Source organism: Lithobates pipiens, unplaced genomic scaffold, assembly GCF_037356315.1.
Source record: "Lithobates pipiens isolate NorthernLeopardFrog02 unplaced genomic scaffold, aLitPip1_a1.2 Scaffold_13, whole genome shotgun sequence".
NCBI lineage: Eukaryota > Metazoa > Chordata > Amphibia > Anura > Ranidae > Lithobates > Lithobates pipiens.
Genome location: NW_027507718.1, coordinates 456138638 through 456162359, shown reverse-complemented (window position 1 = coordinate 456162359; position 23722 = coordinate 456138638). Strand labels below are relative to the sequence as shown.

Below are 23722 nucleotides of genomic sequence, written 5' to 3'. Positions count from 1 at the left end.
CTTAAAGTGGAAGTAAACCCTCTTATCATTTTCAGCCAAGGAAGCTGCCACCTTGGCCTCTGTTTAATCTACAACTGTCATGATGCTGCACATGTGATCAGTTATGACATCAGCCATTGGATGGATTGACAGTTTGGTTGAGAGCACATCCAATGGGAATGTTATATTTCTGGTATGTGCCGGAAAGGTAACTGTTTTATGGATGGGTTTACTTCCACTTTAAGCCTGGTACACACAATGAGATTATCGGACTAAATAATTGCCTGTTTTTTTTTTTTTGGATGATAATCTCCATATTGAGAACGAATAGGTTACTAAAGTATGTAAATTCTTGTACGACAGAATAAAAATGCGGAATGTAATGTGCTGCAGTTTATTCGTATATTATTTTTGGTCAAAAACTGTACTGATTAAACCAAAATCATATGATCTAGTATCTTATGAGAAAGATTTTTGTGTTTGTCCCTTTGGAAAATTTCAGACAGCTGTGTACTAACAATCAGATTATCGTACCATCGCTTTGAAAATTGTGTTTTTTGTACAATATTCTGGTTGTGTGTATGGGGCTTTAGACCCCTTTCACACTGAAGGCACTTTTCACCTGTAATGCACCTGAAAAGTGCCTCTCAAGCCTCCCTAGTGTGAAAGCCTGAGTGCTTTCACACTGGGGAGTGCACTTGCAGGACTGAAAAAAAAAGTTCCGCAAGCAGCGTCTTTGGGGTGGTGCGGGAGCGGTGTATACACTGCTCCTAAACCGCCTCTGCCATTGAAATTAGTGGGCAGCGGGGCTTTGTGGGTGCTTTTAACCCCTTGTTAACCCCTTTTGGGGTTAAAAGCACCCGCTCCCACCCGCACAGTGCCAGTAAAGCGCTGCTAAAACTAGCAGCACTTTACCGCTAATGCGGCCATGATAGCAGTGTTAAAATGGATCTTAGCGCTGAACTACACTTGAGATTTTAACCACATTTAAGCACATACAGTATGAGATTTAATCTCTTGTCAACTATTTGCTGTAATTGACCACTTGGCCCCCCTTTATGACCAGACCATTTTTGCGATATGACACATGTGTTACTTCTACTGACAATTGTGCGGTCATGCAATACTGTACCTAAATAAGATTTATGTCCTTTTTTATCACAAAGAGAGATTTCTTTTGGTGGTATTTGATCACCTCTGCATTTTTAATTTTTGCCCTATAAACAAAAAATGACTCCAACCAATATTTTTTTACTTTCTGCTATAAAATATATCCAATAACAAAATTAAAAAAAAAATGGAATTTCTTCATAAATTTAGGCCAACCTATTCTGCTACATGTTTTTAGTAAAAAAAATCCCAATAAGCATATATTAAGCATCTACAAACTATGGTATATATTTATGTTTTTTTTTTTTTTTTTATAGTAGTAATGGTGGCCATCAGCGACTGTCATATTGCAGTGGATAACTGACACTTTTGACACTTTGTGGGAACCAGTGACACTAATACAGTGATGCTAAAAACATGCACGTCACTGTACTAATGACACTGGCTGGGAAGCGGGTTAAACATCTAGGGCGATTAAAGGGTTAACTGTGTACCTACACAGATTGCTGATTTTACTAGGGAAAGAGATGGATTTTATTCTGTGCTTTGCCAAGACACAAAATCCATCCCTTCTCTCCTCTCTGAAGGGAGATTTGCCTTGTTTACATAGACAGATATCCATAGTGTGTGTTTTACTGACGATCGGCGGGTGCCGTGCCTGGCCCCCACAGATCGGCCTCTGCGGTAATTAATCACAGGAGAAGCAGCCCGCCGGCAGAGCGCACACACCCCCTGTTGGCAGAAGTGCAGAATCACCTATATATACGTGATCCTGCACAGGAGGGTCGCCATGTAGCAGTAAATCTGCTAGTGGGTGGTGCAGAAGTGGTTTAAAATCAGTGTATAGCAAATGCAGCATTTGTCATTAAGGGGTTAAATTTCATACTCACATACAATAAAATCTCCTGTTTCATTAAGCCGCTAGTAAATAAGCCTGTTCTTCTTTTGGGAATAAATGCAATTCCTTGCTGTTGCTCTGTCAACACAGTTTGGTGTCATTAATTGCCTACAGTTAGCCCTCATAAGTCAGAAATTGTAGGTTCCTCAAATTAAATCTGTGCTTTGTGCAATCTTTGGGGACTAGGAACAAGGCTTGGCAATAAAGTATACAGGCTAGAGATGAGGATGGAACATGACGAAAGGAACATTAACTTTCACAATGTGAACTTTTGTATCCCAAACTACTTTTTCAAAGACTCACGCAATGTTATTGCAACTTGATATAAGACTGTATAAAGAAGGGAATGGTGTTTACTGATACATGGGATACGTGAATGCTTAAAGGAACCTGCAGAGAAATTCATTCTTTTTTGTATTTTGTTATGGAATGTGAATAGCTTAACTCCCTGCTTTAATAATCAGGATATATATGTGAGAATAAAGATACGAAAGCCGTCCATTTCCATTTATCACTTAATAACATACTTAAAGTGGTTGTAAACCCTTACAGACCACTTTTTTTCTACAGGTAAGCCTATCATAAGGATTACCTGTAGCTACCCAGGATATCTCCTAAACCAGCACGGATTAGGACTTATCCCCTGTATTTGCATGTGCCGACATAATTGTCACATGTGCACTGACACAAACTGAAGCGATGGCACGTATGTGCCTTTTCCTAATGTGAGTGGGTCGTTACCGTGCGCATGCGCGGGAGTGATGTCATTGCGGCTCCAGCCAATCACAGTGCAGGAGCCGCGATACCTGAAAGTAGCCCCTGGGAGTGATGTCGCCAGCCAGTGCTGTGTACGGGCATCGCAGCGAGGGCTTTGATCTTAGGTGAGCATTACATAATGAGCTAGTATGCTATGCTATGCATACTAGCTCATTATGCCTTTGTCTTGCAGGTGTTAGTCTTTTTGTTTGTTTTTTAAAGTGGGTTTACAACCCACTTTAAGCTGGCCATATACTCGTCAAATTTCAGTCCATTCGTGCAGAATCACCTGAAATTTGCTCCATGGAATTTCCCTGTTGGCAACAAAAGTCAGGAGGTTGAATGAGCCAAGTCGAAAGTTGTACTGCATCCAATCAGATACTGTTGAGGCATTCCCATAGCAAGCCGGCTGTCAGAATACTATAGACTGCAGAAAGAGGTTTGCTCATTCATACTGTTAGTGCTGATGGAATAATCTTTTAGCTTATTTTCATTCAGTTCGCAGGCTGGACAAAAGAAATCTATATGTGTATGGTTGGCTTTTAGAATCTGTGTTTCATCTGAAGACTGATAACATGTGAAAAGCATTGTTTTACACATTATACACACATTCTTTAAAGGGATAGTTTACCTTGACCACAAAACTGCCTATGCAGGTGGCATTTATAGATAAAAACAAATTGTGCAGCCCTGACTAAAGTTGAATAATGCCCTTGCCATAGGTGTAGGCCATTTACACACCTTATGAAGCATGGGATACTCCCAGGACGTTGATAAGTGAGGCCTAGTCTTTACTGCTCCCCTCCAGTGATGGCGGAGGTGAGCAGCGACAACAAGGCCTCATTTAGCAATGTCCTGGGAGTATTCTAGTCAGGCTTCATAAAGTATGTAAATGGCCTACACATATAGCAAAGAAATTATTCATCTTTACAGGGCCGTCTTTAATTTTGATTGGGCCCTGGGCAAACATTTTCTTGGGGCCCCCCCTCCATTCTGACACATACAAAAAATAGCAGGTAGACTAAAAATCTGTTTACTGCAGGAGATCACGCAGTGATTGCAATTGTTTGCCAGAGGTTACAGCCTATCCTTACTGCTCGCTGGCTGGTTGCTAGAGGTTACAACACATAATTTCTGCTTGCCGATTGGTTGCTAAAGGTTAATGCACATCATTACCACTTACTGATTGGCTGCTAGAGATTAAAGCAAATCACTGCTGTTCGCTGATTGGTTGCTACAGGCTAATACACATCATTCCCTCTTACTGAGCAGTGGAGCAATCCTAAATAATTGAGCAAGTAAAGGGGCACATTAATACACATACTACAGGAGAGTGTCAGAGAGTGCAGACATACTACAGGAGAGGTTCAGAGACTGAAGACATACTACAGGAGACAATCAGAGACTGCGGACATACTGCAGGAGACAATCAGAGACTGTGGACATACTGCAGGAGACAATCGGAGAGTGCGGACATACTACAGGAGAAAATCAGAGACTGCGGACATACGGCAGGAGACAATCAGAGACTGGTGACATACTGCAGGAGGCAATCAGAGACTGGCGACATACTGCAGGAGACAGAGACTGGGGACATATTACAGGAGACAATCAGAGACTGCGAACATACTGCAGGAGACAATCAGAGACTGCGAACATACTGCAGGAGACAATCAGAGACTGCGGACATACTGCAGGAGACAATCAGAGACTGCAGACATACTACAGGAGACAATCAGAGACTGCGGACATACGGCAGGAGACAATCAGAGACTGCGGACATACTGCAGGAGACAATCAGAGACTGGCGATATACTGCAGGAGACAATTAGAGACTGGCGGCATACTGCGGGAGACAGAGACTGGGGACATACTAGAGGAGACAATCAGAGACTGCGAACATACTGCAGGAGACAATCAGAGACTGCGAACATACTGCAGGAGACAATCAGAGACTGCGGACAAACTGCAGGAGACAATCAGAGACTGCGGACAAACTGCAGGAGACAATCAGAGACTGGAGACATACTGCAGGAGACAATCAGAGACTGCGGACATACTACAGGAGACAATCAAAGACTGCGGACATACTGCAGGATACAATCAAAGACTGCGGACATACTGCAGGAGACAATAAGAGACTGCGGACATACTGCAGGAGACAATCAGAGACTGCGGACATACTGCAGGAGACAATCAGAGACTGCGGATATACTGCAGGAGACAATCAGAGACTGCGTACATGCTACAGGTGATGGTCAGAGAACTTTTAGCAATGCACAGCTTTACAGGTGAATAACAGCTCAGGGTTTAGGCAGTCAGGCATTTTATGGGTGCAAGGACATACCTGAGCAGCCAAACACACCACATACATTTAGAGGTATGTGGGTGGGGCTTCCATTCTCTGATCTCACTACAACAGCCAGGAGCTCCACTGATGCTTTGTAGGGGGCCCCGTTACCCGTGAATTGGGGCCCCAATGAAGGTTTTGCAGAGTGCACAGAGGACACGGGAGGCTGTATTCCCGCGCTAGCCAGCTGAGAGGGGGCGGGGCTGGGAGCTCCACTGACGCTCTGACCCCGCCCCCGTGCAGCCTGTATGCTCGGAACAGAGCGGCTGTAGTGAGAGCCAGTGATCGGAGTGGGAGCGTCAGTGGAGCTCCCGGCCCCGCCCCCTCTATACTGGCTGGGGAATACAGAGGTCCGGGGGCAGGCCCGGGAGCTCCACTGATGCCGAGCAAAGGAACACTTTTCCACATGGACCTCACACCTCTATGTTAAAGAGCTTTACTTCTGACTCAGTAGTAACTCAGTGACCACTCTTCCACAGCTAGAGCAAGGATTCTTTTCTGACACTTTTTGGCAAAAGACAGGCTTTTTGTATTTTGACTGTGACTGCTTTGTATAGGAAACAAACTGACATGTCTTGTGTTGATGCACCCAGAATGTGTTTAGCTCATTAAACCACTTAAGGACAGAGCCTCTTTTTGAGATATGGTGTTTATAAATTAAAAACATTTTTTTTTGCTAGAAAATTATTTAGAACCCCCAAACATTATACATTTTTTTTCGAACACTCCGAACACTCTAGAGAATGTAGCACTAACCCCCGAAGGAGCTGCTGGTTAGATTTGGGCTTTCCGTTACCTTCTGTTTTCCTCCCTGCACGTCAAGGGGTGTCCCGTGGTAAATAGCCCAGTAACTTGAGAGACCGACAACAGATCCACTTGAATGGATTTTATTTGCAAAATGTAGACAATGAACAGTCTCTTAAATTGGGATCAGAGGGTTGGAAAGGAAATTCAGGTACTCTTAGTGTCAAAGTCAAAATGTTGAAGAATTTGCTTACTTTGACTGCATCTAGAGAATAGCCATGCGCAACTGGATGATCACTCAGGTTGGACAGTCCCTCTCTCACAAGGCCTAGCAGCCAACAAGGTGCTTACTCAGGAACAAGTCTCTGCCACAGTCGTTGTTGTAGAACGTACAAAATAATGTCTCTGCCACAGACGTTGTTTTAGAACATGTAGGGAAACTAAGCTTGAAACACTCGTAGGATACCTGGATCTTTCAACCAGCTTGGCATTATCCACAAGACCAGATTCTCTCAGGTACTTCAGCCCTTCCAGGCTCTTACAAAGAAACCAACCCGTACATGGTCTTCTTCTGAAGAGTCCTCCCCTGGAATGCTTGAAGTCACTGGGTCTCTCCCAAACCGGAGAGGGCACCCAACTCAGAATCCTTCTTTAGTTTCCCTGCCTCAGGCTAGCCAGCCCCGAGACATCAAAATTGGGTGGATCTGCACCCCAGGCCATAGCCTTCCTGGGGGCTGGTCAGGAGGACCATGAAGTCAGCACATCATTCTGGACCAGAACCCCGATCCACGTGCCATTCACATCTTAAATACCCTCTCCCAGAAAGCACAGTGAGAGTGCCACTCCCACTGGGCGGGCTCCGAGAGAGAATAACTTAAACACCTAACCAGACCATAGTTCCATGCCTGCCAGAAGAGACAGTGTCCCCTGTGGCCAGACTGAACATCTCACAGTCCAGTCAGACTGATGCTGAAGTCTAAATTTAAACAATTGTACCCAAACCAAACTGCAGTTTAGGCATAACTTTAACTTTGAAAAACGCATAGCGAGTGCTCTTCAGGAGCCGCTGCCACACACTCCCTGCCCATCCAGACGATGTCCCCATCATCTGGGAAAGCCAGTAAAAAAAAAAGCCAGAGATAACAACTAGCTCTACCAAAAACCTTAGAGTACCTGAATGTTAAGGGTAGGAATGGGAAAAGGAAAAGGAAAACAATAAACTTTCCAGTATTGTGTGAAGACATTGTTAGACACAAAAATTATTATACAGTAAAGAATAACACCCAAGCCTGTCTAGCCAAACCACCCATTCTCCGGCAGCTTGACAGTAGACATGTGCAGAGTAAAATATTTCGTTTCGAAATTTCGTTTTCGTCCGAAAAATTAATTTATTTAGTTACTCCCAAAATTCGTTTTTATTTCTTTTGTTTTTTGTTCAAAAATTTAATTTGTCCGAAAATCCACATGAATTACGGTTGAATCTGTCTTTGAAGGCTTATGGTGTCTGTCAAATGTATAAAGAAGACTCGACGGAGCTAGTATACAGCATACTTCGTGTGAACTTTAGAACCCTATTAAAGTCTATGGGACTCCAACGTTCAAAATCTAAAGTACTAATTTTAAAGGCTAATATGCAAGTTACTGTCCTAAAAAGTGTTTGGGGACCTGGGTCCTGCCCCAGGGGACATGTATCAATGCAAAAAAAAGTTTTAAAAACGGCCGTTTTTTCGGGAGCAGTGATTTTAATAATGATTAAAGTGAAACAATAAAAGTGTAATATTCCTTTAAATTTCGTACAGGGGGGGGGGGGGTGTCTATAGTATGCCTGTGAAGGGGCGCATGTTTCTGCTGCTTAGAACTGTCCCTGCACAAAGTGTCATTTATGCAGGAAAAAAAGTCCTTTAAAATCACTCGCAGCTATTATGAATTGTCGGCTCCGTAATACAGAGAACACTCATTGAAAGTCATTGATAAAAAAATAAATAAATAAAAAAAGTGTGGGGGTCCCCCAAATTCAATTACCAGGCCCTTCAGGTCTGGTATGGATATTAAGGGGAACCCTGCGTCAAATAAAAAAAAAAAATAGACGTGGGGTTCCCCCTAAATATCCATACCAGACCTATTAAGGGGAACCCCGCATCAAATTAAAAAAAAATTTGACGCGGTGTCCCCCTAAAAATCCATACCAGACCCTTTATCCGAGCACGCAACCTGGCAGGCCGCAGGAAAAGAGAGGGGGACGAGAGAGCGGCCCCCCTCCCTCCTGAACCGTACCAGGCCACATGCCCTCAACATTGGGAGGATGCTTTGGGGGTCTGTGACCCCTCAAAGAACCTTGTCCCCATGTTGATGTGGAGAAGGGCCTCATCCTCACAACCGTGGCCGGTGGTTGTGGGGGTCTGAGGGTGGGGGGCTTATCAGAATCTGGAAGCCCCCTTTAACATGGGGAACCCCAGATCCCGCACCCCCTGTTTGAAATGGTAAGGGGGTACAAAAGTACCCCTACCATTTCACAAAGAAAGTGTAAAAAATAGTTAAATAAGACAAACACAATTTTGAAAAATTCCTTTATTAAAAACAAAACAAAAAAAAAAGATTCCAGCGGTGGTAATCCACTCTTACTATCCAGCGACGGACGATCATCTCTCCGGGGTCCAGCGATGGCTGATCTGAATCAGCGCAGCGAATCCATCCATCTTCTGTCTCCACGGAGGAGACACTGTGGGGATTCCGGCGGCCTGACGTTTGTTATATGCGGAGGGCGGGGCCACCCATCACCTGACCCCACCCCCTCTGACGCAAGGGGAAGGGGAAAGTGGAGACAGAAGATGGATGGATTAGCTGCGCTGATTCAGATCAGCCATCGCTGGACCCTGGAGAGATGATCGTCCGTCGCTGGATAGCAAGAGTGGATTACCACCGCTGGAATCTTTTTTTTTTTTTTTTTATAAAGAAAGGAATTTTTCATAAAGTGTGTTTGTCTTATTTAACTATTTTTTACATTTTCTTTGTGAAATGGTAGGGGTACTTTTATACCCCCTTACCATTTCAAACAGGGGTGGTGGGATCTGGGGGTCCGCTTGTTAAAGGGGGCTTCCAGATTCTGATAAGCCCTCCGCCCGCAGACCCCCACAACCACCGGCCACGGTTGTGGGGATGAGACCCTTCTCCACATCAACATGGGGACAAGGTGCTTTGAGGGGTCACAGACCCCCAAAGCATCCTCCCAATGTTGAGGGCATGTGGCCTGGTACGGTTCAGGAGGGAGGCGGGGCCGGTCTCTCGTCCCCCCTCTTTTCCTGCGGCCTGCCAGGTTGCGTGCTCGGATAAAGGGTCTGGTATGGATTTTTAGGGGGACCCCACGTCAAATTTTTTTTAAATTTGACGCGGGGTTCCCCTTAATATCCATACCAGACCTGAAGGGTCTGGTATGGATATTTAGAGGGAACCCCATGTCACATTTTTTTTTAAATTTGACGCAGGATTCCCCTCAATATCCATACCAGACCTGAAGGGCCTGGTAATTGAATTTGGGGGACCCCCACGCTTTTTTTTATATTTATTTTTTTATTTATTTTTTTTAATCAATGACTTTCAATGAGTGTTCTCTGTATTACGGAGCCGACAATTCATAATAGCTGCGAGTGATTTTAAAGGATTTTTTTTCCTGCATAAATGACACTTTGTGCGGGGACAGTTCTAAGCACCAGAAACATGCGCCCCTTCACAGGCATACCCCCGCCCCCCTACGAAATTTAAAGGAATATTACACTTTTATTGTTTCACTTTAATCATTATTAAAATCACTGCTCCCGAAAAAACGGCCGTTTTTAAAACTTTTTTTTGCATTGATACATGTCCCCTGGGGCAGGACCCGGGTCCCCAGACACTTTTTAGGACAGTAACTTGCAGAATCTTTTCTCTCTGTCAAATCTTTTTTCTCTGTCTAATATTTTCTCTATATAATCTTGGACTAATAGAGGTAAGGTTAGGCACATTCGACCACAGGTTCTATAGACACAGATTATTGTCAGAGTCACATCGAATCTCCTATTCTATATCGAACTGTTGTAACAATGAAAACGAAAATAAAGCATTTATTTATGTCGGATCTTTCGTTTTTCGGATTCTGTGCTTTCGTTATCGTTTGTCAAAACAAAAATGAAAATACCTGAAATTCGGACGAAAATGCATTCGGACGAAAACGAATGCACATGTCTACTTGACAGATGCTCCCTGGTGAATCCTGAAAGAGAAGAAAAACATGCAAACAATATACTGTACACAGACTATTAGAAAATAAACAAATAATACTAACAATAAATAAACAAAATTGCATCTGCTTATGGAATGGCAACAAACTTTTACCCCTACAAATCTCCATAGGCGACGTTTAAAAAATTCTACAGGTTGTTTTAATGTACATAGGAGGTCTATGGCTAGAATTATTGCTCTCGCTCTACCGATTGCAGCAAATGTGTGGTTTGAACATCGTTTTCATATGTGGGCGCTACTCACGTATGCGTTCGCTTCTGCACGTGAGCTTGGCGGGATGGGGTGCATTTAAAAAAAAATCATTCTTGTTTATTTTACCTTTTTTTTTTTTTTTTTTTTTTACACTGTAAAAAATGTGTCACTTTTATTGCGATTACAAGGAAAGAAACATCCCTTGTAATTGAAAAAAAGCATGACAGAACCTCTTAAATATGAGATCTGGGGTCAAAAAGACATTAAAGTGCAATAAAAAAAAAAAAATAATTAGTAATTTATAAAAATAATATAAAAAAATGTCCCTTTAAGAGCTGTGGGCGGAAGTGACGTTTTGACGTCGCATCCGCCCTGCATAGTTATGGAGATGGGTGGGGGCCCTCTTCCCCTCAAACGTCTCCATGCCCAGCCAGGGTGAAGATCCGATTGCCTCCGCCGCTGCTGATGGATCCGATGAGAAGCGGAGAGCACCGGAGCGTGGTGGGAAGGGGCCCTCTCCCTCCACCGATAAAATCAGAAACTGGACCCCCCGGCTGAACACGAGGATACCAGGTTTATGGCAGCTAGCTGCTGCCATAACAACAATATCCCCCGTCAAAGTTAGGACGTATATCAGTGTGCCGCGGTTCAGAAGTGGTTAAAGTAGAACTATAGGCAAAACTTTTATTTATTTTTTTCATTTTGGATAAAGTAAGGCCGCGTACACACGGGCGGATTGTCTGCCCAACTAAGTTCGGCAGACAATCCGACAGACAGTCCGTTCAAAATTAGCATGAACGGACTTGACCACACACGATGAGCAGACAGTCCGCTGAAAGCGTGCGTGATGATGTGTACAGCACGTACGACGGGACTAGAAAAACGACCTCCTATACACTGCAATGCAACCTTCGGCCGTGTAAACCCTTTCTGAGCATGCACCATACTTAGTCCGTCCAACTTGCCTACACACGAGCGGACTGTCCGCTGAAACCAAGTTTGGACGGACAAAACCAAGTTTGAACGGACTGTCTTACGGAAATTCCGTAAGACTTTGTTCGTCAGACTGTCCGCTGAAAAAGTCCACTAAGTTGGGCAGACAGTCCGCCCGTGTGTACGCGGCCTAAGGGTTATAACCCCTGTCAGATTTGTTTTTCACCATCTGTAAACAAAGGCAAAGATTTCCCTTCACTTCCTATCCCATAGCCAAACAGGAAGTGACAGGAAATCACTGCAATAAGGAAATTCCTTGGGGACCTCCAGGCCACAAGAACTAGTGCCCCATTGGAAGATTTCCCCTACTTTTTTGGGGAAAACCCGAAATTTGGGATTTTCTTTTACTTTCACTTTTAGTGATAATGGTACACAGGAAAAATAGAGAGGGGGAATCTCCCTATCAGAGGTACAGACGGCAATAAAAACTGACAAGTGTTTGAATCCCTCTTCCCTCTATCCAACAAAAAAAAAACATTGCCAACATCCAAAAGACATTGGTACACAAAAGTGGTCTGAAACAAAAGATCTACATAAAAAATAAACATTTCCTTCTGGAATGTAAAAATAAATGGTACCATTTAGTAAGCTTCCATACTGTAGTGGGCAACGGGCAATTTGGAACTTTGCCATCATCTGACCAAGAGCTAATTGTCCTAATACACTGTGGTTCATCTGTGGGATGGAAGCTTGATAACAAAGATTTTGTTTAGTTACTGGACTGTGTGTGGACAGGTGGTCCTGTGCCTTCTGTTAACCTCCATTGGAACATCTTCTAGTTTTCTCGTTATCTTGGTGGCATTTTACTAATTACCTACTGTATGACCTTATTTTAGGTTTGGTTTAATCCATTCTGTGTTTACAAACTTACTTCTCTGGGCTAGCGCGGTAGCAACAGAATCCGAGCATCAACTGGAGGAGCACATGGGAAGACTGAAGTCCCTTGGTTTTGTGAACATCACTTTAAGTAGGTTTTGTGTTAAATGTACTTTTATCAAAATATGAGTCTGAACAAATTGGTCTGATTCTATGTTTACCTGTACACAATGCTTGTGTTGGTATTACTAAGCAATTGATTAATAATAATAATAATAATATATTGTTTTATATACAGTAGTATATGCACATTACCCTTCTTGAATATAATTTTGTTTTCAACTCTGTTATTAATCAATTGTGCGGTCATACAATGCTGTACCCAATTTATTTTTTGCGCAATAAACCAAAAAAAGGCAACAATTTAGAAAAAAATATATATATTTTTTACTTTCTGCTTTAAAACGCATCTAATAAATAAATGAAAAAAAATCTAATTTCTTCATCAGTTTAGGCCAATATCTATTCTGCTACATATTTTTGGTAAAAAATCGCAACAAGTGTATATTGATTGGTTTGCGCAAAAGTTATAGTGTGTTACAATCTATGGGATAGATTTCTGGACTTTTTATATTTTTTATTTTTTTCTCTGGTAATGGTGGCGATCAGTGATCTTTTAGCTGGACTGCAACATTGCAGCGGACAAACCTGACACTTTGGGGTTGATTTACTAAAGGTAGACTTTGCACTTTGCAAAGTGTGGTTGCATTCTGCAAGTGCAGTTGCTCCAGAGCTTAGTAAATGAAGTAAAGCTTCACTTTGCAAAGAAATACCCTATCAAGTTCAAGAAAAACAAAAAAACAGCATTTTTGCTTGCTCATTATTGGATGATGGAAGTCAGCAGAGCTTCTGCTCATTTACTGAGATAAGGAGCAACTGCACTTTACAAAGTGCACAGTCTATTTGCTTTTAGTAAATCCTCCCCTAAGTGACACTTTTTGGGGACCAGTGACATCAATACAGTGATCAGTACTAAAACAAAATGCACGGACACTGTATAAATGACACAGGCAGGATAGGGGTTAACACCAGGGGCAATCAAAGGGTTAACTGTGTTCCCTGGGTGTGCTTTCTTACTTAGGCAGACCGCAGTTCTGTCTCTTAAGCGAAAGATCGCGGGTGGCTGGCGGACCTGCTGATTGGCTCCCACTGTGTCCAATCACAGCTGGTGCACAGCTCTGGTGGCGTGCGCACCGGAGCCGATAAAAGAAATCACATACAGGTACGTGATTTTGCACTTAAGGGCCGCCCTGCCTCAGTATATGTATGTGTGGCGAGTGGTTAATTTACTGCTTCTTTTTCCTTTTTTTTATTGCATTTTATGTTCAGTCCCACCATCATATTTACAAAATTACAGATCTATTCAAAAGAGAATTGTTTTAATACCATTAAACTGATTGGTGAGAAGGAAGTCAGCCACCATTTATCATTTTATACTAAAAACTCTACAACATTTTTATGGTTCAATTTTTATTGTTTTCAAGAGAATACGCGTGCATTGTATAAGTAGTCATAACAAGGTGCAAATACATATCTTCATGTAGAAGTAATGTATACAGTTCAAACAATCTAAACAAACAGGTTAAAGCAAACATTTGGATCCTTCATGCAAAAATGTATCCTTCCTGAATTTCTACAAATGGACGGACAAGTTTTAGGCCCCTTTCACACGGGGCGAATCAGTGCTGATCCGCCCCGTGGATATCCGCTTGCTCAGCGGGGATCGCCGGAGCGATCTCCACTGAGCAGAAGATGACGGGTCCGTCTCTGCACACTGCGCAGGGACAGACCTGTCACAGCGCTGCTCTCCCCTATGGGAGATCGGATGACGACGGACCGCAGTGTCCGTCGTCACCCGATCCGATGACGGATGGAAAAATAGCTTTTTCGGATCGGAGGGGGTCGGATGTCAGCGGACTTGTCACTGCTGACATCCGACGCTCCATAGACCCCTATGGAGCATCTGTTCAGGTCCGCCTGAAAAACTGACAGGCGGGCCTGAACGGATCGTTCGTGTGAAAGGGGCCTTAGTGTCCAGAGACTGGTCCAGGTCTTTTAGGACCCTAGAAAAACCACTGACTTGAACCATAAATAAGGCAAATTAGAAATGTACACATTAGATTAGCTAAGAGTTAAATAGTTATGCTGCATTTATTCTAAATGGCACTTTAATGGACCTTCCCAAGAGCACCTGAAAGGCAGCACTACAGTAACGCAATTGTATGCTATGGTGTGCTGAGTTGCTAAAAATTGTGCATGCAGCTTTTTATGTTTTTTGGTGCATTAGGCAACCAATTTAAAAGAATAGCCTACCATAACATTATGCACATATAGGGCATCATCTTTCTCAGTGTTAAGTACAGCAGTCGCCAAACGTTTTGAGAATGACACAAATATAAATTTTCACAAAGCCTGCTGCCTCTGTGTTTTTAGATCTTTATTTTCAGATGTTACTATGGTAACATTCTTGCATAATCAATGCTTGGAGTTTGTCAGAATTTGTGTTTTTTTTTTCCCCGCCTCTTGAGGATTGATCACAAGTTCTCAATGGGATTAATGTCTGGCAGAGTTTCCTGGCCATGGACCCAAAAAGTTTTGTTCCCCAAGCCACTTAGTTGTCACTTTTGCCTTATGGCAAGATGCTCCATCATGCTGGAAAATGGCATTAATCGTCACCAAACTGTTCTTGGATGGTTGGGAGAAGTTGCTCTCAGATGAGGTTTTTTACCATTCCTTTTTTCATGGCTGTGTTTTTAGGCAAAATTGTGAGTTAGTCCACTCCCTTGACTGAGAAGCAACCCCACACATGAATGCTCTCCGGATGCTTTACTGTTGGCATGACACAGGACTGATAGAGCTCACCTTTTCGTCTCCAGGCAAAGTTATTTCCGGATTCCTCAAACCAGGCCCAGACTGGGACAAAAAATAGGCCTGGGCATTTTAGAATAAGCAGCCAACTTTGCCAGTGACTTGGGGAGGGGGGGTGTTGGTAGACATTTGCGGGGTCGGCTGGCAGTGCAGTCCCCTTTATATTACAGTGTCCCAATCCTATTGTGGCCATACAATGCTAGTACTGTCTGTCTCCTATTGTGCCCACACTGTCCAGTGACACTGATCTTCTCTCTCTCTGGTGGGGCAAGCGGGGGAAACATCATGACAGCGGCCGGCAGCTCTCCCCCCCTTACCCCACTGTGTGGACGCCCATGGCTGGAGGAGGAGCAGCAGTCCGTAGGAGTGGAGAGCAGAACTGTCAGTTCAACTCTGAAACTGACCTGTGTGTGAGAGAGACACACAGCTCAGCCCATGCAGCCACTAGTTCCGCCGGAGAAGACACAGGCATGGCCGCATGGCGGTAGGCGAGCGGAGGCTGCGGCCTGTGTTGGCCCTGTCCAAGGTCGCGGTTGCCATTTACCTCCCGCTGTGCATCTTGATCATCAACATGCCAAGGAGCGGGCGGCCCTGGCTCACCGGGCAAATGCCCGGTCTGCCCTATGGCCAGTCCCGCCCCAAACAATCGGAAAGGGGATTCATCAGAGAAAATGACTTTACCTCACTCCTCAGCACTCCAATCCAAGTACACCAGGCCATCCTCCAAAGGTCTTCACATTACTGTGCGTGCAGATGTACTCCACATCTTCCTGCTGCCATTCCTGAGCAAGCTCTGCACTGGTGGTGCCCGATCCCACAGCTGAATCAATTGTAGGAGATGGTCCTGGCGCTTGCTGGACTTTCTTGGGCGCCCTGAAGACTTTTTCATAAATGCAGTGGAAATGTTATTTTATGGGATTAAGTTCATTTTCGTGGCAAAGAAAGACTTTGCAATTAATTGAAATTCATCTAATCACTCTTGGTAACAATCTGGAGTATATGCAAATTGCCATCATAAAAACTGAGGCAGCAGGCTTTGTGAAAATTAATATTTGTGTCATTCTCAAAACTTTTGGGTACGGCTGTACAAGTGCTGCTACTGCATTAGCTTTGGGTACTATTCATTTTTTCCACCTTTAGTTCTTTTTGCGACTGCTGGCATAAAACAATTCATACAATAAATTCCTTTTAGTAAAAAAAAAAAAAAAAAAAAAAGAATGATAATATGTGGCCCTTTGGAACAACTGAGGGATACGTTAAAGGCCCCCGAAATCTAGCTGAATGCTTGCCTTTGCTATATATCATTACTTTTAATGCCAACTATGATGTGAGTTTGTGTGTGTGTTTTTCTTTCATTCTCATCCTATTCTGATTTTATTCTACAGATATAGAACACTTAGAATGTAACTGTACCACAAATCTGTGTAAGGACTTTAAAAAAGGAATTTATTATATCTATCCATTCCACATCGAATATCAGATTTTGGCATCTGCTATGCTGTATGTCCTATGGAAAAATATTGGGAACAAGACGGATCATTCACCGCATAAAACAAAACTAAAACTTAATGGTGTGCTTACTAGTTCCATCTTAGGACTTATAGTTTTGGCTGCAACAGTCGGTGTAGTTGTTGCTTACCTCCTGAACATCGGTCTCTCGAAAACCAACAGTGAAATGGCTCTAAGCGTGTACTATTTTTATTCAATAACAGTTCTGAGCCTCATGTGCATAGGGTCCCTGCTTGGACTTGTCATATATAAAATTGAAAGAAAACCTGTAGTCAAAGAGAAGAGTCCTTCTGTAAAACTTGATGCTGACATGCTTGTAGGTTCTGCCATTGGATCTTGGATTGTCTCATGGGGTTCTATCTTGGCCATAATATCTGCAGAAAGTCATCCAGCATACACATGGTACAACTTGCCTTATTCTATTCTGGTAATAATCGAAAAATATGTACAAAATCTTTTCATAATTACATACATAAATCACTGTGGACAGTGCGATTTAAAGGCTACTCATATTGAGATACCAATAGGAATGGGTCAAATCTCTGTGCCTGCCGAAAGCACAGAATTCACAACTTGGAAAGGACATGAGGTCAAACAGCATGATTCTTTGCAACATAAACAATCTACAAATGACAAGACACACAAGCCTCCTGCAAACCTAAAAATTCAGAACTTTAAGAAATCGCTGCTGAAGAATATAACCGTTTTTTTGTTTCTTTGTAACATATCGGTAAGTACATAAAAATGATTCCCCATTTTTGATCTCTAAGCCCCTGTACACACGATCGGAGATTTCTACAACCCAATCCGTCTGATTTTGCCCGTCGGATTTTGTCCGTCGGATCTTGGCCGAAACTGTTGCATACACACGGTCGGACAAAGTTGGCGAAAAATCCGATCTTTCAGAACGTGATGACGTAATTTTGTTACGATGGGACTATATTCAGGCTAGTAGCCAATAGCTTTGATGTAGGAATTTGATCTGAGCATGTGTGGCACTTGGTCTGATCAAAATTCTCTACACATGATCGGAGTATGTCCGATTGGCCCAGTTGGTCGGGAAATATTTCCAACATGTTGGAAAATTGGGTCCGACGGATATTCCAACGGAATCAGTCCGATGCATACCACACACAGTCGGATTATCCGACGACACGGTCCGATAGGACACATTCCGACGGATTCTCCGGCCGTGTGTACAAGGGCTAACAGGAGCACGTGTGACGGGACACTGCAGGAACACAATTCAGAGAAAGGGACAGACTGTTGTCATTCCATAATAGAAACTGCCTTAACAAGGACCTTTGTGGCAGGATCACCAGTTATTATTGTATTGAAAACTACAGATTTAAAAAGATTGAAATCGACTTTTTAAATTCCATTTATATGTTAAAGTTGATATTAGCTTTTGGTGATTTGTTTAGATCCCCTTTTATAAAAATACCCCATAATAATAATAGCCTTCAGTATAGTAAATTAACCATCTTCTGAAATAAAAATTACATTAGGAAACTAATTGGATCATGAATGAGATGGTGCTCCCATTTTTGCTTTTATATTATAGATTAGGTTTGACATGGTGAAGAAAATATTTAAATGAAAAGTAAAACTGGCTTTAGGATTATGGCTATTTAGAATTTTGTTTAGGGTCTGAGGGCGATGCTGGTAGTTTTAAGAGCTTCCAATCAAACAAACATGGCTCACTGACACTTATTTTGTAAACTGCAGTTGTAAAATATGAGCTGAAATCTGGGTGCTACCACAACCACATTCAAATATTTTGTTACTATATATGAAAACCGAGGCCAGTACAATACTATCTGCCAGAGCAATACTTTGATCATTTGGATCGTTCCCAAGAAAGAGCAAAAACCTGTCTGTAAGATGATCATTGATCAGGGCAAAGAAACAGGCTACAGGCTACTTTCACACTGCAGAGGCCGGGCAGCTCTTTAGCAGCATTTTTGAGCCGCTAGTGGGGCGCTTTTAACCCCCTAGCAGCTGAAGAAGGAGTTGAAAGCATCTGTGTTGCATCGCTTCTGAATCGCTTTTCAGTTGCTTTGGAAGCCCTGCCCATTCATTTCAATGGGCAGGGCATTTTGGGAGCGCTGTGTAAAGCGCTCTCAATCTGCCCCCAAAGATGTGCCCCAAAGATGTGTCCCGCAAGCGCACCGCCCCAGTGTGAAAAGTCACACTTGAATGAATGGGAGGTGGTTTTCAGGCATTATTTAGAGGCTATTTCTAGCGCTAAATCGCCTGAAAAGGCCTCAGTGTGAAGCCAGCCTTATGCCAGTCCCCCACTGCACTGTACAATATTTGCAGCGGTAGTCTTATAAAGACCTTAAATTACATTTTGCAGTGTATTTGTTCAAGTGTACTGCTGTGTGCTCACAGCCCAAGCAAAAAAGAAAAAAGACCCACATTATCAATTTAACTTTGCACTGTACCATTTTTCCCACAAGTTACTGTCATTGCATTGGCATACTGCATGTACAGTTGTAACCCTTGTTTAGATTGTTTCTTTGAACATGGATACTTCCTTTGCTTGTGGTCTCTCAAGTTCTACCTGCTGTTATGACCACTAAGGAAATGTTGAGAGGATACAAAATGTTTACTTTCATAGTATGGTAAAGCTTATTAAACATGGGTTGGGTTTAGCAGTGCCAGATTAAACTCTCTGGAGGCTATTAGGCATTCAAAATCCTGGGGCCCCACTCACATGTTTCTGGAGGTTTCTTGTGCACACGCTCTAGTGGGATAACATTGAGCTAAGTAGTGTGCACATCAGCCACTTGACAGAGATGACCATCGCTACTGTACATTACATATACACTATATTACCAAGAGTATTGGGACGTCTGCCTTTACATGCACATGAACTTTAATGGCATCCCAATCTTAGTTCATATGGTTCAATATTGAGTTGGCCCACCCTTTGCAGCTACAATTCTTCTGGGAAGGCTGTCCTCAAAGTTTAGGAATGTGTCAGTGGAAATGTTTGACCATTCTTTGAGAAGCTCATTTGTCAGGCACTGATGTGGCCGATAAGGCCTGGCTCTGCACTAATTCATCTCAAAGGTGTTCTATTGAGTTGAGGTCAGGACTCTGTGCAGGCCAGTCAAGTTCCTCCACCCCATACTCGCTCATTCATGTCTTTATGGACCTTGCCTTGTGCACTGTCCAAATCATTTGGTGGAGGGGGGATTAAGGTGTGCGATTGTTATTCGGGGATTGGGCTTGACCCCTTAGTTCTAGTGAAGGGAACTCTTAGGGCTCTTTCACACTACCGCTCCATTCAGGTCCATCTGTCAGTTTTTCAGGCGGACCTGAATGGATGCTCCATAGAGGTCTATGGAGCGTCGAATGTCAGCGGTAACATGTCCGCTGACATCCGACCCGCTCCGATCCGAAAAAGTGTGATGGAGGAAAAATCGACTTTTCCATCCGTCATCAGATCAGATCGGGTAACGACGGACACTGCGGTCATATAGGGGAGAGCGGCGCTCTGACAGGTCCGCCCCTGCGCAGTGTGCAGAGACGGACCTGTCCTCTGCCTGCTCAGCGGGGATCTACGGAGCGATCCCCGCTGAGGAAGCGTATATCTACGGGGCGGATCATCACTGATCCGCCCCGTGTGAAAGGACCCTTAAGGCATCAGCATACCATGAAATTTTGGACAATTGCTCCCAACATTGTGGGGACAGTTTGGGGATGGTCCCTTCCTGTTCCAACATGACTGCGCACCAAAGGGAACAAAAAGCAATACTGCGCTCAATCAATTAAATAAATAAAATAAAATAAGCAGCAACAATGTAATGTGAGATATGACACAACAAATAAATGAAAAAAAAGAAAAAGTTGCGCTAATTATACATAGGTTGTATCTGCTGATAAGGCTTCCAAAAGATGTAGTGCAGGCAGTCCACAACTCTCCAGCCGTTCCTCACGCACTTGGCTGATGATCCCAGGAAAGCTATGCACTCTTTTTCACATACTCCTGTAACGTGCAGATATCAGTAGATACATCCTAAGCGAGTTTGACCTTCCATAATGAGAGGGTCCATCGTGTGGGTTAAGAGTACATCATGACAAAACGTTGGTGATGTCACTTGGTGGAGGATATCGTTGGATAACACTTGTTTTTGAACTTCAATTCAACATTCACTGTTGATCTTATTGGGTCATTCAGATCACTTGTTGGACTATGATCACTCATTAATGTATACTTAGCACAACTTTTTTTCCATGACTGTGCACCAGTGCACAAAGCACAGTCCTTAAAGACATGGATGAGCGAGTTTGGGATGGAGGAACTTGACTGGCCTGCACACTCCTGACCTAAACCCGATAGAAAACCTTTGGGAGGAATTAGACCAAAATCTGTGAGCCAGGCCTTCTTGTTCAACATCAGTGCCTGACCTCACAAATGGGCTTCTGGAAGGATAGTCAAACATTCCAATTGACACATTCCTAAACCTTGTGGACAGCCTTCTCAGAAGAAATTAAGCTGTTATAGTGGGTGGGCCAACTCAATATTGAACCCTAGGGACTAAGACTGGGATGCCATTAAAGTTCATGTGCATGTAAAGGTAGGTGTCCCAATACGTTTGACAATATAGTGTATGTAGGTTGCACCAAATTTATTTTTACAAACTGACAGCTAAAAGAAGATGAGCTCCATTCCCAACTCAATGTGACAAGGCCTGTACTGCCTAACGTCAAGTCATTCTAAAGCCTCATACACACGATCGGACTTTGTACAAACTTTCCCGTGGATTTTTTTACAAAGGGCATCGGCTGTGAGCTTGTATTGCATACACACGACAGAACCTTTTCAGCCAACTTTCACCAAATCACTTGGTTTTTCTGCTCTTTACCGCCACCTTTGGTCAACTTCTGTATTGTTGTCTGATCTTTTGCATTGGTTCTGAGCATGCGTGTTTGTACTTTGTACAAAAATCCTATGGTTTTCTGTACACACGATCCGACTTTGCTCCATCGGACTTCTGTTGCCGGAAAGTTTGTCCTTTCGCACAGCCAACAAAAGTCAGATGAAAACCGAAAAAGTTTGTCCAATGGATCGTACACATGGTCGGATGTTGCCTTAAAACAGCTAATTTGCATGTTTCTTGTCAAAAAGTCTGATCGTGTGTATGGGCCTTAATAGGACTTTGAAAATGTTCCAAGTCACCTTCTGGCTTGGGCATACAAACTCTAATGGAATCCAGTGGCTGACTCTGAGGCCTTGTCTTCACAGACATTCCTCATCTACCTAGCTTATACATATTCTGTCACAGAGGTCATTAAAATAGATGTTGTATAGATTGGGGATTGGTAAGACTCAGTAATATACCGCTTTTCTTTTCCAGCTCTGGATACTGCCAGCCTTTGGTTGTCGCCCGCAGTATGATAATGGACTGGAAGCTACCGTGTTTGGAATCATTCCCTGGATTATTATCATTGATATTGCTCTTCCCTTTTCCATTTTTTATAGAATGCATTCAGCTTATTCATTATTTGATGTGTACTGTAACATATGAACACCCTACAGAAAGATTCTCAGGATTCTTTCAGCAGTTTAGGCGACTTCTATGTGTATGTAAAAATGTCCATCCAGTCCATTGCCAAAAGTTATTTTGAAAACTTATTTTAATTACTTATAGTCGTCCTGCTTTTAAATTACAATTATCCCATGCATACTACCAGACCTTTCTAGTTGTGGTTGTGGGAGTTATTGACACAAATCCTATCTGCAATATATCTTCTTTGGAGCTCTTGGGACATGGGACATTTGTTCAAAGAACAAATTCAGGCCAGATTCCTATATGTGTATGGAGCCAGAATTTGGAACTGTTAAAAATTATTTATGTGAATTAGTCCCTGAAAAGAGAATAGCACACATTATATTAAAGTAAGCATATTACACAGTAAACACTGATGAAATAAAGGATTAGCTGCTGAAATAGCAAGCATTTAAAATCAGTTTATTTGTTTTTTTCTTTTTTGACTAGAGTGTTCCTTTATAAACCAAGCAGGAGCATAATGTTTAAAAAATATATTTGGATTTTGGTTTTACCATTAAAAAAAAAATCAAGATTCACTTTAAACTGGGCAAGTGCATGTCTTACAATTCAAAGGAACATTCCCATTCCAACATTATATTTATTATTTACTGATAGGTGCATTTTACGTATAGTGCTTATAACAAACAAAAAAGTTCAAAGCAATACTCACTCTTTTCATGCTCTAGCATTGCCCTCCACATTCTCCTCCAATGCTGTTGGTCGGGTCTCTTCTGTGTTAAATGTTACCCAAAGTCTGGACCATCTTTAACGCAGGGAAAAAGGGGGACCTGCCCAAAGCCCAATCTTTGTTTGGGGGCCTAAAGCATTGAGCCAGCTCTACTCATGAATTGGGGCCCCAATGATGTCTTTGCAGAGCGCACAGAGGAACTGGGAGGCTGTATTCCCAAACTAGCCAGCAGAGAGGGGGCGGGGCTGGGAGATCCACTGATGCTCTAACCCAGCCCCATGCAGCCTGTATGCTCGGAACAGAGCGGCTGTAGTGAGAGCAGTGATCAGGGTGGGAGCGTCAGATCAGAGGAGCTTCCGACTCTGCCCCTCTATACTGGCTGGGGAATACAGAGGTCCGGGGGCGGAGCCAGGAGCTCCACTGATGCTTTAACCTCGCCCCATGCCTGTATGCTCAGGGTGGAGCAGTTGTAGTGAGAGCAGAGAGTGGAAGCCCCGCCCAGCCCAGCTTGGGATCACAGTACTGCCGCACAAAACGGTGCTCACTCATCTCTCTGTAAGTGGTGTTGTGTGACAAAGAGGAAGAAGAAGTATTAGGCTTAGTCCCAAAACCACTAAATGCCACCCAATGTCTTATTTGCAGATGTAATGTTCATCCACCATTTTTAAAGCAAGGCTTCCACGACAGAGGTAAAATACTTAGCTACACAGTCAGGGCCGCTGATAGAAATCATGGGGCCCCATACAGCCGATCTAACGGGGCCTCCTTCAGCCCCACCCTGGTCCCGCCCCTGGCCCCTTCTTCAGCCCCACCCAGGACCTGCCCCAGATGGTCAGAGACTGCAGACATAGTACAGCAGGAGATGATCAGAGATTGCAGATATAATACAGGAGATGGTCAGAGACTGCAGACATAGTACA

General features: G+C 43.2%; 1 protein-coding gene across 1 annotated transcript in view; it reads left to right on the top strand.

Annotated features, from left to right (window-relative positions):
- Nucleotides 1-22532, top strand: part of LOC143975411 (proton channel OTOP1-like) — an 89666-nt gene extending 67134 nt beyond the window's left edge. The window contains exons 5-7 of the mRNA XM_077477788.1: nucleotides 12134-12264; nucleotides 16427-17280; nucleotides 21920-22532. Of these exons, the coding sequence (XP_077333914.1) occupies nucleotides 12134-12264; nucleotides 16427-17280; nucleotides 21920-22090 (1156 nt within the window). The 3' untranslated portion in view covers nucleotides 22091-22532. The remainder of the gene's footprint in view (nucleotides 1-12133; nucleotides 12265-16426; nucleotides 17281-21919) is intronic.
- The last annotated feature ends 1190 nt before the right edge of the window (nucleotides 22533-23722 follow it).